General features: G+C 43.8%; 1 protein-coding gene across 1 annotated transcript; it reads left to right on the top strand.

Annotated features, from left to right (window-relative positions):
* Window positions 1–1,657: 1,657 nt before the first annotated feature.
* Window positions 1,658–4,226, top strand: LOC119766067. The gene is made up of 3 exons (XM_038250442.1): window positions 1,658–1,834; window positions 1,897–2,194; window positions 2,254–4,226. Exons 1-3 carry the CDS (start codon window positions 1,658–1,660, stop codon window positions 4,224–4,226), a joined length of 2,448 nt encoding a protein of 815 aa, XP_038106370.1.
* Window positions 4,227–15,430: the final 11,204 nt, after the last annotated feature.

The following is a 15,430-nucleotide window of genomic DNA, read 5'->3' as shown; positions in this document are numbered from 1 at the left end:
ATGGTCCGATTTTCAATGTTAATATATGAAACAATTGTGAAATTTTCCGATCTTTTCGAAAAAAATATTTTGGAATTTTCAAATCAAGACAAACATTTTAAAAGGGCGTAATATTGAATGTTTGGCCTTTGTGAAATGTTAGTCTTGATTTGAAAATTCCAAAATATTTTTTCGAAGAGATCGGAAAATTTCACAAATGTTTCATATATTAACATTGAAAATCGGACCATTAGTTGCTGAGATATTGACGATAGAAAATGGTGGGTTGTTTGGGTGAAACTTAGAAAACATCAATTTTCCTGTTTTTAAACCTTTGCATTGCAATATCTCAGCAACTAAAGGTCGTATCAACATAGTCGAATAAGCAAAATATAGAGAATTTTCTCAGCTTTTCAAAAATTTTTTCAAAACTGGGCAAACATGTGCACTAATTTAAAAATGAAAACTGCGACTATTTTCAAAAAGTCACTTAAATATGGCTATAACTTGAAAACGGTGCACTTTATCAAAATTTCAGTAAAGTACTTTTGATTGCAAATTTGATTTTACATCGAAAATGAAGTTGAAAATTTTACGACAAAATTTCGATTTTTGAAAAATCAGTATTGATTAAAAATTCATAACTCGGTCAGTGATTTTGCACAACCTGAAATTTCTGAAAAGTTGGCATTTTATGCCTTCTAAAACATATCAAAAAATAAAAAATTAAAAATAGTGTTTTTGTAAATCAAGTTTTAGTGATAAAAGTTAAATAAAAAATCACCAAATTTTACCGTGTATTATTTTTTCCAGTGTAGTCCGTATCCATACCTACAACTTTGCCGAAGACACCAAATCGATCAAAAATTCCTTCAAAAGATACAGATTTTGAATTTTCATACATCATTTTTGTATGGACAGCTATTTGTATGGAAAATTATATGGACAAACTAATGATGCAAAATGGCTTCTTTGGGCATACCGAAGGCACCAAAAAAGTTTCAGTCGGATTAAAAAATACAAAAAAAATCGAATGACCGAAATCCTAGAGAACTGCTCAGGTATAAAATAGACCCACCAAGTGGTCCTTTAGCCTCTTGTTCAGTAACTCCGATACCCTGGCCTCCCCGCGGCGCTGGCCGGGATACTAGTAACCATTGGAGAGATCGAGTAACCAACCCCGGTGGGAACTTTGGTAGTATGCTGACAGGGTAAGGGGGGCTCCACCCTCTTCGGAGGATGTAGCTGTACCGTTAGGCTTCGAGACAAAAGTCCCCGTTACGGTGTCGAGAGAAAACCGCAGCTGGGTCCCGGAAGCTGCAAGGTGGCAGCCCCACCCCGAGACTAGGTATTCGCAGCCCTGGTTAGGCGGCATACCGAAGCGAAACACCAACTCAGAAAAACAAAAGAAGAAATTCAGGACGGATAAATCGGCATCAGACCAGGCGATGTAAAAAAGGACAACGATTGGAAACTCGGTACTTGGAACGTTCGAACTCTCCAAGATCCTGCACGTGCTGGCCTTCTTGCCCGGGAGCTGCACAAGCTGAACGTGCATGTGGCCGCCATCCAGGAAGTTCGATGGCCCGGTCATGGAGAGCGAGAATTCACGGCGGTGGACCCCATCGCCAACACCTCTTTCAAGTACCACATCTACTACAGTGGCGGCGAAAAGGCGATGCACGGAGTCGGTTTTGTAGTGATTGGGGATCAGAAGAACCGAGTCATCAAGTGGAAGGTGGTGAATGACCGGATCTGCGTGTTGAGAATAAAGGGCAAATTCTTCAACTACAGCCTGATCAACATCTACGCGCCGACAAACGACAAGCCCGATGACGATAAAGACGCTTTCTACGTTTGGTCAATTTCGCCGCAGCCAGAGGAATGGCTATCTGTAGCACCTTCTTTGCGCGCAAGAACATTCGGAAGCACACCTGGCGCCACCCAAATGGCGAATCGTGCACTCAAATCGATCACGTTTTGGTGGATGGTCGACACTTCTCGGACGTGATGGACGTCCGATCGTACAGAGGACCGAACATCGACTCTGATCACTTCCTGGTAGCGTGCAAGATCCGAGCTAGGCTGTCGAACGTGTTGACCCCGCGGACTGCGAGGATAGCGCGGTTGAACGTCCAGCGCCTCGCGAGCAGCGACGTTGCTGCAGAGTACAGTCGGAAGCTCGACGAGCGGATCAACGAGAACGCGCCTACAGGTAACCTGGATGAGCAATGGGAGCCCTCCAGAGCATCGTCAACACAACGGCTACCGAAGTGATCGGCACGACCAGAGGACGCAAACCCAAAGGGTGGTTCGATGCGGAGTGCCAGCGAGTGACGGACGAGAAGAACGAGGCCAGAAAGCGTATGCTGGTGAAGGGTACGCGCCGAAACTGTGAGCGATACAGTGAGCTGCGAAGAGCTGAGAAACGAACCCACCGCCGAAAAGAACGGGAGTACGACGAGAGAGTACTTGCCGAAGCTCAAGCACAGTACAACGCGAATGATAAGCGGAGGTTTTATGCAACTGTCAACGGTGTAAGAAAGAAAGCGACGCCTTCCCCTGTTATGTGCAACGACAGGGAAGGTAACCTGTTGACAGATAAGACAGCGGTAGCGGCCAGGTGGAAGGAGCACTTCCAGCAGCTGTTGAACGGTGAGGCACGAGAGGGAATCGTCGAGGACAGGATACACGTTGAGGAAGATGGAAAAGCTGTGGACCCGCCTACGTTGGAGGAAGTAGCTAAGGCTGTTAAAGAGCTCAAGAACGCGAAATCCGCGGGAAAGGACGGACTTCCGGCCGAACTTTTCAAGCACGGGAGCGCGCGGATGATCGAGATTCTGCACCAAATCGTCCAGCGAATTTGGTGCGAAGAACAGCTTCCGATCGACTGGTTAGACGGGCTCATCACCCCAATCTACAAGAAAGGGCAAAGACTCGATTGTGCCAACTATCGAGGCATCACAATCCTCAACTCAGCGTACAAAGTACTATCCCGAACCCTGTGGAGCAAGCTGAGACCCTTGACCGAGACCTTTGTCGGCGAATACCAGTGCGGTTTTCGAGCGGGTCGGTCAACGACGGATCAGATGTTCACTCTGCGACAAATCCTCGACAAGTTCCGGGAGTACAACCTGCAAACACACCATTTGTTCATCGACTTCAAGGCGGCGTACGATTCAGTCAAAAGAAACGAACTTTGGAAAATTATGCTAGAACACGGCTTTCCGGCGAAGCTAATTAGACTGATTCGTGCAACGCTCGACGGAGCAAAATTAAGCGTGCGAATAGCTAACGAGACATCTGAAGCTTTCGTTACGTTGGATGGATTGAAGCAGGACGATGCTCTCTCGAACTTACTGTTCATCATAGCGTTGGAGGGTGCTGCTCGAAGGGCAGGCGTGCAAAGAAACGGAACACTCATCACTAAATCGCACATGCTGCTTGGATACGCTGACGACATCGACATCATTGGTATCGACCGTCGTTCAGTGGAGGAGGCGTTCGTCCCTTTCAAGCGGGAAGCTGCGAAAATCGGACTGACCATCAACACTGCCAAGACCAAGTATCTGGTCGCTGGCAGAGCGCGTGGCAGTGCAGGTGATGGTGTTTCGGAGGTGGAAATAGATGGAGAAAGATATGAGGTGGTGGATGAATTTGTATATCTTGGTACACTTGTGACGTGCGACAACGATGTGAGCTGCGAAGTGAAACGGTGGATTAGTGCTGCAAACAGGGCCTTCTACGGTCTTCGTAGCCAGCTAAGGTCCCGCAGCCTAAGGACGCCTACGAAAATCACGCTGTACAGGACCTTGATACTCCCTGTAGCTCTTTACGGTCACGAGTCGTGGACGCTAAAGGAGGCTGACCAGAGAGCACTTGGGGTCTTCGAGCGGAGAATCCTGCGTACTATCTTCGGCGGCAAGCAAGTAGGAGACCGATGGCGCAGGCGCATGAACTTCGAGCTGTACCAAGACTACAAACATGCTGATATCGTAAAAGTCATCAAGCACGACAGGCTGAAGTGGGCTGGACATGTAGCCAGAATGTCGGACGAGCGGGCGGCTAAAACGATATTCAGTAGCGAACCTGGACGGGGTCGTCGGCTTCGTGGAAGGCCTCGTACGCGTTGGCTGTGTGCAGTCGACGAAGATGCAAGAGCGGCCAACATTGTGGGCGACTGGAGACGAACGGCCCAAGATCGAGCATCCTGGAAATCTTCGATTAGTTCAGCGTTGGGTCGATAGACCTGTTGCTGATAAAGTAAGTAAAGTAAGTAAGTAGACATGTTAATCGTTAGCAAAACTAAAATAACTCCCACGTTTTCGGATGAATTCTTTAAATTACCTCATCAAGAGTTCATTTTCCACGACTTCTTCCCCAAGTTCATGCGATTCCCCTCCATCACTTCTGATTGGTCACCGTAGATAACATCGCACAGGACGAATAAACCCGAAGTCACATCCAAAAACGTGCATCTCCTCAAGCAACAGCTTCATACAAATCATACACCTTAGACCAGAGGAAAACTCCGATTGTCTGCCGCCACTTGGCACAGGCTTTCGCGACAAAAGACGACACGCGGCACAATGAAGGAGGACCGTTCGCTGAAAGAATTAATTTCCACTGACACGCCACAAATCCTCGGAAAATTTTCTCGAACTCGGTAACGGTTATTAGACACATCTTTAATCCTCGCTGGAATTAATCGCGTCAAACGGGGTGTCGAAAGTTGTTAATTGATAACGTGAATGGCGAGGGATTAAAGGGGACATTTTCACGTGGTTATTATGACGATTAGGTAAAGTTTTGATACTAAAATTTCATCAAATGTTTCCAAATGTTTGTTAATCAAAACATATTTGAATTAGTACTGCAGTTTCACCAGAAAACAAATTTTGTAACAATATTTAAAAGGTCAACACTATGCCTGGTTACTCACGATTTTGGCTATATTTATAGTCCGGATTACATAATTTATTAGAATAAATTATCCCACATTTGTTAGGTCTTTTCAACCGGACGCCGAAGCAGATGTTTACTTTATTCTACCAGTTTACGAGAGGCATTTTGCATGTTCAACAACGGCATGACTGGTTTTGAGCAGAATGCATGCAAACTTCGAGCCATCAGGGATGAATTTAGCAAGTAAATGTGTATACGGTGAAGTATCAAAATATTGTGTTATAGAGACTTAAATGTAAAATTGTGCCCTCGATTTACAGGCATGCCAAAAAATAAAAAATAAAACGGGAACCGTGGTGTAGGGGTAAGCGTGGTTGCCTCTCACCCAGTCGGCTTGGTTTCGATCCCAGACGGTCCCGCTTTCCGTCGGACGGGGAAGTAAATGTTGTCCCCGGTCTAACCTAAAGGGTTAGGTCGTTAGCTCAACCCAGATGTAGGAGTCGTCTCCCTGGGTCCTGCCTCGGTGGGGTCGCTGGTAGGCAGTTGGACTCACAATCCAAAGGTCGTCAGTTCGAATCCCGGGGTGGATGGAAGCTAAGGTGTAAAAAAAGGCTGGCAATTGCCTCAACAATCAAGCCTTCGTACACCTAGTTTCGAGTAGGAATCTCGCAATCGAGAACGCCAAGGAATGCTGTAGAGCGAATAATTTGATTTGATTTTTTTGAAAAAAATAAAAAAAAAGTTTTTTCAACCCAATAGTTTCAAGAAAAGAAAAGTTTAAAACCTCAAAATTTACTGATACAAAACTATAAAAAATAACTTAAATGTGTCTTTTTTAATCAAAATTTATATTTTATTTTTAAAACTAAACATTTAACTTTGCATAAATCCTTCATTCTTTTAAAATATAACTACTTATTAGTAAAACGCAAAAAAAGGATTGATTATTTAGGAAAAATCAACCAAAATTTATGACATTTATTTAAAACTTGATAAATTGATTAATAAAATTAATCTTTAGTTTAAAAAAGACCAACCCTGTCACCTACAACCCACTCTTGCACACACAATTTGTTGAAGCAAAACATTGTGCTCGCTCATACAGGAGAATATCCTCTTATAGGAACAAACGATGACGAAAACAGAGGAGGAAAAACTAAAAAGGTATTTACTTTGCGTTACTTACACTGATTAGCATAGATTTTCGCGCTGCACTTTCGCCAACACATCACAGAAAGCATTTTATTTACACCTCACCTTTCTTTGGCATAGTGCAAGGATGCACTTTGGGTGCGTTCCTAGAAAAGTTTCTAGCCAGTTTCAGTTCTTTTTTTCCTCTCATTCTGTGAAAAGTGTGTGCATCCGAAGCTTAACCGTTTCTCTTGGCTTTCCTGTAATGCAGTAATATTCATCTTATCCACTTGCAGGTCCTTCTTTCAGAGAAATTCTCTAGAAAATAGTTTTTTGTATTTTTATTAAAAAAAAGAAAAAAAATGTATGTTATTAAAAAAATTAAGAGTTCTTCTTTCCAATTTTTAGAGCGAAGTCCGCCTACGGGTTGGAAAGTCCATTTTGAATCGAATGTTACTGGAATGTGATATATCGACGGCAACGACGGCATCATGTACATTTTGATACCTTCTGGGTTATTGCATATCTTCAAAATACTCCTAATAAACTACCTCTGCACCAAAAATGAGCAAAAGTTACTTCAGTAAACTCTGTTTAATAATGGTTTTAAATAAAGTTTCATAAACAAATTCTCTGGCATCAGCAGTGCCTGTTCATTAGAGTACACTTTAAAATTTGAATCAAAGCGCCAGCTCCTGTTACGTCCAACCAAGTCCATATTTTGGATTTGGGCTCAGTATGCCCACCGGAACAAACACCTGAATGCCCGCCAAAAAGTCATTTTTGTTACACTCTACTGTCAAACTGTCAAATAAAAGACTACATGAACCTTACCATGGAAAAAAAGGCATCATGAAAAAGACTCCATGTACATTTGCCGACGAAAAGAGAATCATAACAAAACTTTTAATCCACTTGCAAAAGGTGCAATGTACATTCGGCGAAGAAAAACGAATAATAACAAAGCTTTCCTTCCAATGACAGCAGGGTGATATAGACGTTGGTGATTTCAAAAGAAGTTTTGTTTGTTTTTCTTAAATATAATGACGCAAATAAAGTTTTATTAAATATTGATGATTAAGTGTCAATAAAGGCAACATTTTTCATCGTTTGTTATCATTAGAACATCTTCTTCCTTCGGCGTTTTCCTTAACCCTTTAACGCCCATGTAGCACCACAGCGCCAAGACATTTAAATCGAATAACTCGGAGATGTGACCATATTTCCAAATTTTTCTTTTTTCACATGTTTAGAAAACAAATTGCATCCACATTGATGAAGAGCGAGCTTTTTTAAAGACCAAAGTATAACAAATATTCACGAGTCATTTTGACCCTTACGAAGAGCCCTTGCCGGGACCGTGGTGTAGGGGTAAGCGTGATTGCCTCTCACCCAGTCGGCCTGGGTTCGATCCCAGAAGGTCCCGGTGGCAAATTTTGAGACGAGATTTGTCTGATCACGCCTTCCGTCGGATGGGGAAGTAAATGTTGGCCCCGGTCTAACCTAGAGGTTAGGTCGATAGCTCAGTCCAGGTGTAGGAGTCGTCTCCCTGGGTCCTGTCCTGGTGGAGTCGCTGGTAGGCAGTTGGACTCACAATCCAAAGGTCGTCAGTTCGAATCCCGGGGTGGATGGAAGCTTAGGTATAAAAAGAGGTTTGCAATTGCCTCAACAATCAAGCCTTCGGACACCTAGTTTCGAGTAGGAATCCCGTAATCGGGAACGCCAAGGCAATGCTGTAGAGCGAATAATTTGATTTGATTTTTGAAGAGCCCTTGCACATTGAGTTTGAAATTTTAACTTTTTTTTTAACGGCTTTAACGGTGCAGTAGGAGAACAAAAAATCTTGATCTAATCTATTCTATCTAATCTAACACAAACGCAGCCAGTCGAAGAAGGCATGCTGGAAAGTCTTGTGATTAGATTACGCCCCAAGCACTTTTCTTGTCATTATTAATAATTGCAGTACATCCGAGAGCACCCGAAAATGTATTGCAAAAATTGAAGCGGCCAGCCGTACTACGTTGTGTTTACCGCAGAGAGGATTCTGAGAACGGGTCACATTTCACAGAATCAACAGGGGAGGAAGGATGCGTGGACATACCGTACCAAACGCTCCAGTTTACAGTTTCATATGTGTTTTGTATAATGTGTTAAGTGTAAAATATAGTGTGGTTATATAATCAATTAAATATAATAATGCGGTAAAAAAAATAGTCATAGAATTTTTTTTTATTTTAGTTGTTTTTTTTTAAATTATTATTCATAACTTAATTTTTATTAAATCCTTTTAGGTGCTACGACCAGGTTGGGACCGAGGATTTTTACCATCAAAATATTAAAAAAAAAATAAAAAATAAACTCATTACACTCCATACTTGGAGATCATGTAACTGATGAGGGTTACTTGGTCCAAGCGGTCTTGCAGGTTTTGAATCTGCCAATGTACTCGGAGAAAATGCCCCACAGCTCAGCAGAACTGTAGAGCACCTCCCCGGCTTCCTCTTTCGTGGCTCCACCGTCTCGGGAGCTTCCTTGGCTGCTTCTTGCGGGGCGAGGGCGATCCTTCGATGTTCCGTCCGGGACTGCAACCGGCAACGGAGGGAACTCCGCCGGCGTGAACGCCAGAACTGCTGGACTCTGCTTCTCCGCCTTCCTTGCCGGCTGTTTCGGTTTTGACGCCTGCTGGCGCCTCCGGATGAAGTCTGCACGCTTAGGGCAGCTGCGGTCCGTGGCTTCGTGAGCTCTAGAGCAGTTGGCATACCGCTTCGGCTCGGCTTCTTGGACTTTGCACTCGTCCGTCTTGTGGGGACCCTCACAGTTGTTGCACCTCCCTTTCAGGTGACAGTTCCTGGTTCCATGACCCAGCTGCAAGAAGTTCCTGCACTGGGTCACGTTCGGCCGCTTGTTCCGGTAGGCCTCCCACCGGATGATAGTGCTTGTCACAACTTTCATTGCAGAGAGCTTCTTCGGATTGGTGTATCCCCAAAATGTACGGAGTTTCGTCCACGGTGTACTTTTCCTTCCGCTTGAGATCCCTCTTCAGCAGGTACTTGACCTCGTCCGGTTTCAGTTCATCAGGTAAACCACGAAGAACTACCCGATGATTTCGTTCGCTCCGCCGTTCTTGGGTGTAGAATTCCACTTTCTTCCTCTTGAAGAGCTCCTGCAACTTGTCAAAATCTTTGAAAGAGAAGCAGGTCACCTTGGTTCCAAATCGGGTTAGTTTGTAAATCGGAATGAAACCAAATTTACAACTTTCCACTATCGCCACGAGCTTGTAAAAATCCGTGATGTTCTTCACCACCAAAGGTGGTTGCTTTTGTTTACTTGCCGACTGGCCGGGTGCTGGAACCGTGTCTCCTCCTCTTGCTAGGCTGGCATTGTTGTTGTTTTTGTCACCCGAAAGCGCGCTGAATTTGTTGCTATTGAGCAGGGTCTTCTCAACTTTTTCTCCTTCGATGCCGATTCCAGTGACCTCGCTTCCGATTCCCGCGGACGGGACGCAAATCTTCCTCCTCGGAGGATTCCCCCACCTCCATCCGTCAAAAACTTCCAAGCACGCGAGATGACAACACGAGCAAAACACGTCTTAACTTGTCGCTGGCTGGTGACTAAGTATCTATTTTAGTTGTTCGTGGACTCTTGTTTTTGTAAAGATGGATTTTTTTCCGGTCAGAAAAAAAGTTCATTTTATTTCTGGTGGAGCACTAGTGCACCACACCAACATTGATAATTTTGATAATTTTGCATAGATTCAATGGTTGTGACCACAGTGTGTCTGTGTGTTTTTGATACGACAGTTTTTATAAAACTCATGTTCAACTGAAACCGATTTTTTAACTCTACTAATTGCTTGCCTCGTTGCTTGTAATCTTTATAGTGCAACAGTCGTTCTGACTGTTTAAGTTACGGCTTTTTCCTGGGTGCTTCCGGTTCCGGTGAGTCGCGGTGTCAATATGGCACTGACTTCCCGTTAGAGCGTTCAATTTCAGGACAGCTAAAAAAGTAGTAATCCAGCTGCGTGTAAAAGACCTGGGTGTAAAATAAATATTGCATTATTTTATGCAATTTTATGTGATTTTACATCCTGAAATATGTAGCCCATCAGTATGGGAAACCTACTTGACCGAAATGTCAAGCTGATATATGCGTTTATCCATGCAGCTTTACATCGGTCTGATGACCGAGTGGGCTAAGGCGCCAGTCCATACTTTTTTTTGTGTGTTGCAAAAATTGTAAATGCAGTGTGTAATATTAAGTGTTTATTTTGACGAAGGTGATGTGCATGCTTTTGCATGCGATTTTACCCTCGGATTTTTTGCTGTGTACTTTTTTAGCTGTGTAGGTTTTCTGTTGCAAATAATAAATCAATTTCATCAAAATACAGAAAAAAGTAATTCCCAAAATCCCAGAGAATTGCTCACTATAGCCAAGTGAAAGCTGATCAAGTCAGCTGCAGTTGAGTGGGATTTTCCTAAATGAAATTAATCAACCTCTATCCGAGGGCCAACTAAAGCAACTTATGGTGTAAGTGTACTGTCAGCTCTCTGAAGGTCAACGAAGCCGGATGGAGTCAAAATACTTTTGGTTCGCCGTAATTGACCGTACTGACGAGGTACCTCGCGGCGCACAGAGCAAAAAAAAAGCTCCAATTTGTTTGCCAATTCATAAGGCGCATAAATTCACATTTAACGAAATGCAAACATATCTGCCGCCATTTGTCACGTTGCTGCCGCAACATGACAACATATCAACATATCACGGGGTTGACATCGCCGTTGGACTGATGATGTTTGCGGCGGCAGTCGAGCATAAACCGAGCTTGGCCTGGCATAGCAGCAGCAACAGCAGACGCGATGAATATAAAATGGGGTTCATATTTTTGTTAGTTATTTCGCAAACTAGTTGCGCAATTTAACTTTCAAATTATCCGCGGTTCAAATCCTGGGCAAAGAGATTTGGGTGGTTTGGGTTGGAAAGTTTTGCTAGAGCTTATTCGACGTGAAATTGTTGTGAAATAGCTTGTAGAAGAGAACATATTAAACATGATAAGTTGCCAAAAAATGCCAGTCAGTCTCGTTTGATGATACTCTTAAAAACAGCCGAACAAAAAATTCAGTTGTTTTTATGATTAAAAAAATTAAGATTAAAAAAATACATAAGAAAACTGATAATTAATTTAAAAAAAATTAACTAGAAAACTAAAGTGTTTCATAGAACATAAGTAGCTCAAAATGAACCAAAACTGACTCAAGAGCACAACGACTTCAAACAATTCAATACGGTTGCGGTTAGACGATAAATCAATAAACTTCACCTAGCATAAATCAAACTGTAATTCGCAAAGCAATTCCCATCTACTACACGTAGTGAACCACGTGGTCGGGCTACAAGACCAAGACAAGACATCAAGAGGGTTCTGCTCCGTTCCGTCTAAAACCGCATAGCTGACGCCACCTACACCACCAGGAATTGGCGTTTAGTGTGTGTGATCCTGGATCCAGACTAGACCTCAGACACCGTCGTGCATGGCCGTGGTCTCCGTTTTCAATTACGTCAATTATTCCGATTAAATTCCCGCGGTTACCGATGAATCCCGTAGCCACCACGTGTAATTTAATCAAGATTGTTTCTTACTCAGTACTGCCTGTTGGTGTGGATATGTTAGGTGGATAGAGCCTTGTAAGAAATGATGATTCAAACTCACGATGGATATCTATAAATTCATTGAGTTTTTAGGAATGATAAAAAACAAAATTCATTGTTATCCGAGCATTCGTTGGTGAAGGTTGTCTGAATCAACATGACTCGTCGCGTCCCGGCGCAAAACGCCGGCAATATTGCCCTACCTGCGGCTCAAGCAGGCAAAAAAGTGGGAATTTCCAAAGGAAGGTTGAGGCCTCAACTGATGGCCAAAAACCGGGAATTTCCAAAAGGAAGGTGCTTTTGGAAGTGACATCGAACAGCAAAAAGACGAAAAAGAGCGACGGTACTGTACCGATGGATGAGGAGGAGGAGAACTCTTCATCGCACGAGGAGCAGCTTTTGAAGAACAACAAGTTTGCTGGACTGCCTGACGAGGACCAGGTAGCGGAAGCAAAGGAGAATGAAGTGAAACAGCGAAAGGAGAAACTGCCTCCTTTTTATGTGAGGCAATCAGCAGCAACGATCGACTTTCGTGCGGGGCTTGTTGAACTCATCAAGTCTGGGAAAGTCCAAGGCAACATTCGTCTGTGTCAGGACGGATTTAAGGTGCTGGTGCAATCCAGGCAGCACTATCAACTGGTCAAGGATTACTTGACCGAAAACGAGGCGGAGTACTTTACCCATGATGTCGTCATGGATAAGCCGTACAAAATCGTCGTCAGAGGTCTGTACGACATGCCAGTGGAGGAATTAGCTGCCGAGCTAAAAGTTTTGAAACTGGATGTGTTGGCCGTGCACAAAATGAGCCGACGCAACAAAGACATCAAGTACCGTGACCAGCTCTACCTGCTGCATTTGGCTAAGGGATCGACGACGCTTCCTGAGCTGAAGGCAATCCGAGCGGTTTTCAACATTATCGTGTCGTGGGAGCGATACCGACCAGTGCACCGTGACGTCACACAATGCTTCAACTGCCTGGGTTTCGGGCACGGAGGTAAGAACTGCCACCTAAAGCGTCGTTGCGCCAAATGTGGTACCGATGCGCACATCACATCCCAGTGCATCCAAGATTCGCTGGTGAAGTGCCTCAACTGCAACGGTGAGCACTCGTCAACCGACCGAAAGTGCCCCAAGAGAGCTGAGTTCGTGAAAATTCGGCAGCAAGCATCGACGAAGAATCAGCCTCAGCGTCGTAGAACTCCTCCAGCCCTGGTGGAGCAAAATTTTCCACCTCTTCAACCGCGACGCCAGGTCCCGAACTTGGCACCGTTGCCGTTGGATCCCAGGAAGAGAGCTGAGATGAATCATCCACGGCCGGGTTCCAGCCAGGAGCCGAGACCGCCACCACCGGGCTTCAGCCAGGAGCCAAGACCAACCCAAGAACCAGCAGTTGAGGAAAATGGTAATGATCTTTACACCTCAACCGAACTCCTCAATATTTTCAAACAGATGTCCGCTGCACTGCGTGGATGCAAAACCAAGACCCAGCAGATTGAAGTGCTGACCTCGTTCGTCATCCAGTATGGATCGTAGGTCCCTCAAGCTGCTGAATTGGAACGCTTGCTCCATTAGGAGGAAGAATTTAGAGCTGGTGGATTTTCTTCGCGAGAAGGAGATCGACGTAGCTGCCATCACGGAAACTCATCTGAAGCCCGGTGAAAAAGTTTATCTGCAAAACTACAAGATCGCGACGCAGCTCGACAGGACCACGTCTGGAGGAGGAGGTGTGCTTGTCGCTGTTCATCGTGATCTCAAGCCACGCCGGCTGCCACACTTTAAGCTGGACATCATCGAGGCCGTTGGAGTGGAAATTCCCACTTCGGTTGGCCCAGTACTCTTCATTGCTGCATACTGTCCACGTCAGGTGAATTCCAGAGATGGTTCAGCAGCAAAACTGAAGAGCGATATCCAGAAGCTGACACGGCGGAGCGCAAAGTACATCATCGCTGGTGACCTCAACGCGAAGCATGAAGTTTGGGGCAACAGCAGGAGGAATCGGAACGGAGTGATTCTGCACAACGATCTGCAAAACGGATACTACAACGTTGTGAGTCCGGATCGTCCAACGAGGGTGGCTCGGTCTGGGAATCACTCAATCATCGATTTCTTCATTACCAATATGGCTGAGAACGTGGCTCATCCTGAGGTGTTTGAAGAGTTGAGTTCTGATCACTATCCGGTGGTTGTGGAGGTTGGAGCTTCCGTTACTCCGCAGCGGCAACCAACCCGGAAAGATTACCACAACGTTGACTGGCAGCAGTTTCAGCAAGTGGTAGACAGCAACATCGACTATGATCAACACCCGGAAACTTCTGCTGATATTGATCGTTCGCTGGAGGTGATCCAGCAGGCTATCAACCAAGCAGAGGCTGCCAACGTTCGGGAGGTTCCTGTTAATTTTAAGGTAACTGATATTGACGTAGATACTAAACACTTGATTAGACTTAGGAATGTTTATAGGAGACAATATCAACGGACTGGGGACTATGACAAAAAGATTTCAGTTAACAATTTGAACAAAATCATACAAGACCGACTTGACAATATCAGAAATCAAGAATTTTCAAAACATGTAAGCCAGCTTGGGAATTATTCAAAACCATTTTGGAAACTTTCAAAAGTTCTTAAAAACAAACCAAAGCCTATTCCTCCTCTTATTGTTGAGGATTCTCCTTTGATTTCCTGCAGATTCCCATGTTTCTGGTGAGGAAGTCAAAGTTGCAGTTAAACAAATGAAAAATATGAAAGCTCCTGGCTTTGATAACATTTTTAATCTAGTGTTGAAAAAACAGAGTGATCAGTTCTTTCAACATCTAGCCAATATTTTCAATAAATGTTTGCAACTTGGTTACTTCCCCACCAATTGGAAGCTGGGCAAAGTCATACCAATTTTGAAGCCTCAAAAAGATCCAACATCGCCAACAAGTTATCGTCCCATTAGTCTTTTGAGTAGTCTGTCCAAACTCTTTGAGAAGGTCATCTATTCAAGGCTTTTGGATTTTACCAACGATAATAATATAATTTTGAATGAGCAGTTTGGCTTCCGAAAGGGGCATAATACTGCTCATCAGCTTACGAGAGTAACCAAAATCATCAAGCAGAACAAGCTTGAGTCTAAATCAACTGCTATGGCTTTGTTGGATGTTGAGAAGGCTTTTGACAATGTTTGGCATGATGGTTTGATACATAAACTGTATTTATACGGTTTTCCAATGTATCTTATCAAAATTATCCAGCACTATCTTTCGGAGAGATCGTTCAGGGTTTTTCTGAATGGGATTGCTTCTGGATTATTCAACATTGATGCTGGGGTTCCCCAAGGAAGTATTCTTGGCCCACTTCTGTACAATATTTTTACATCTGATTTGCCTACTCTTCCTGGTAATGGTGTGTTGTCACTTTTTGCTGATGACACTGCCGTTATTTATAAGGGTAAAATAACCAGATATTTAGTCGGCCGTCTTCAGAAGGGTCTTGACGTTCTTTCCGAATACTTTGGCGACTGGAAAATTCGCATAAATGCAGCCAAAACTCAAACCATCATTTTTCCACTTTCCAAATCGGCCCGATTTGTCCCAAAGGATGATGTTTTGATTAAAATGAATGATGTTTCAATACCCTGGTCAAAGGAAGTTGTATATTTAGGTCTCATACTTGACTCGAAACTATTGTTTCGACAGCATGTAGATAAAATATTGAACAAGTGCAGCATTCTCATCAGGTGTTTGTATCCTTTAATTAACAGAAAATCAAAGTTATCTTTGAAAAA

This window comes from Culex quinquefasciatus, chromosome 2 (assembly GCF_015732765.1).
Source record: "Culex quinquefasciatus strain JHB chromosome 2, VPISU_Cqui_1.0_pri_paternal, whole genome shotgun sequence".
NCBI classification, from domain to species: domain Eukaryota; kingdom Metazoa; phylum Arthropoda; class Insecta; order Diptera; family Culicidae; genus Culex; species Culex quinquefasciatus.
Note: the sequence above shows the minus strand (reverse complement) of the source record. Positions and strands in the feature narration are given on the sequence as shown.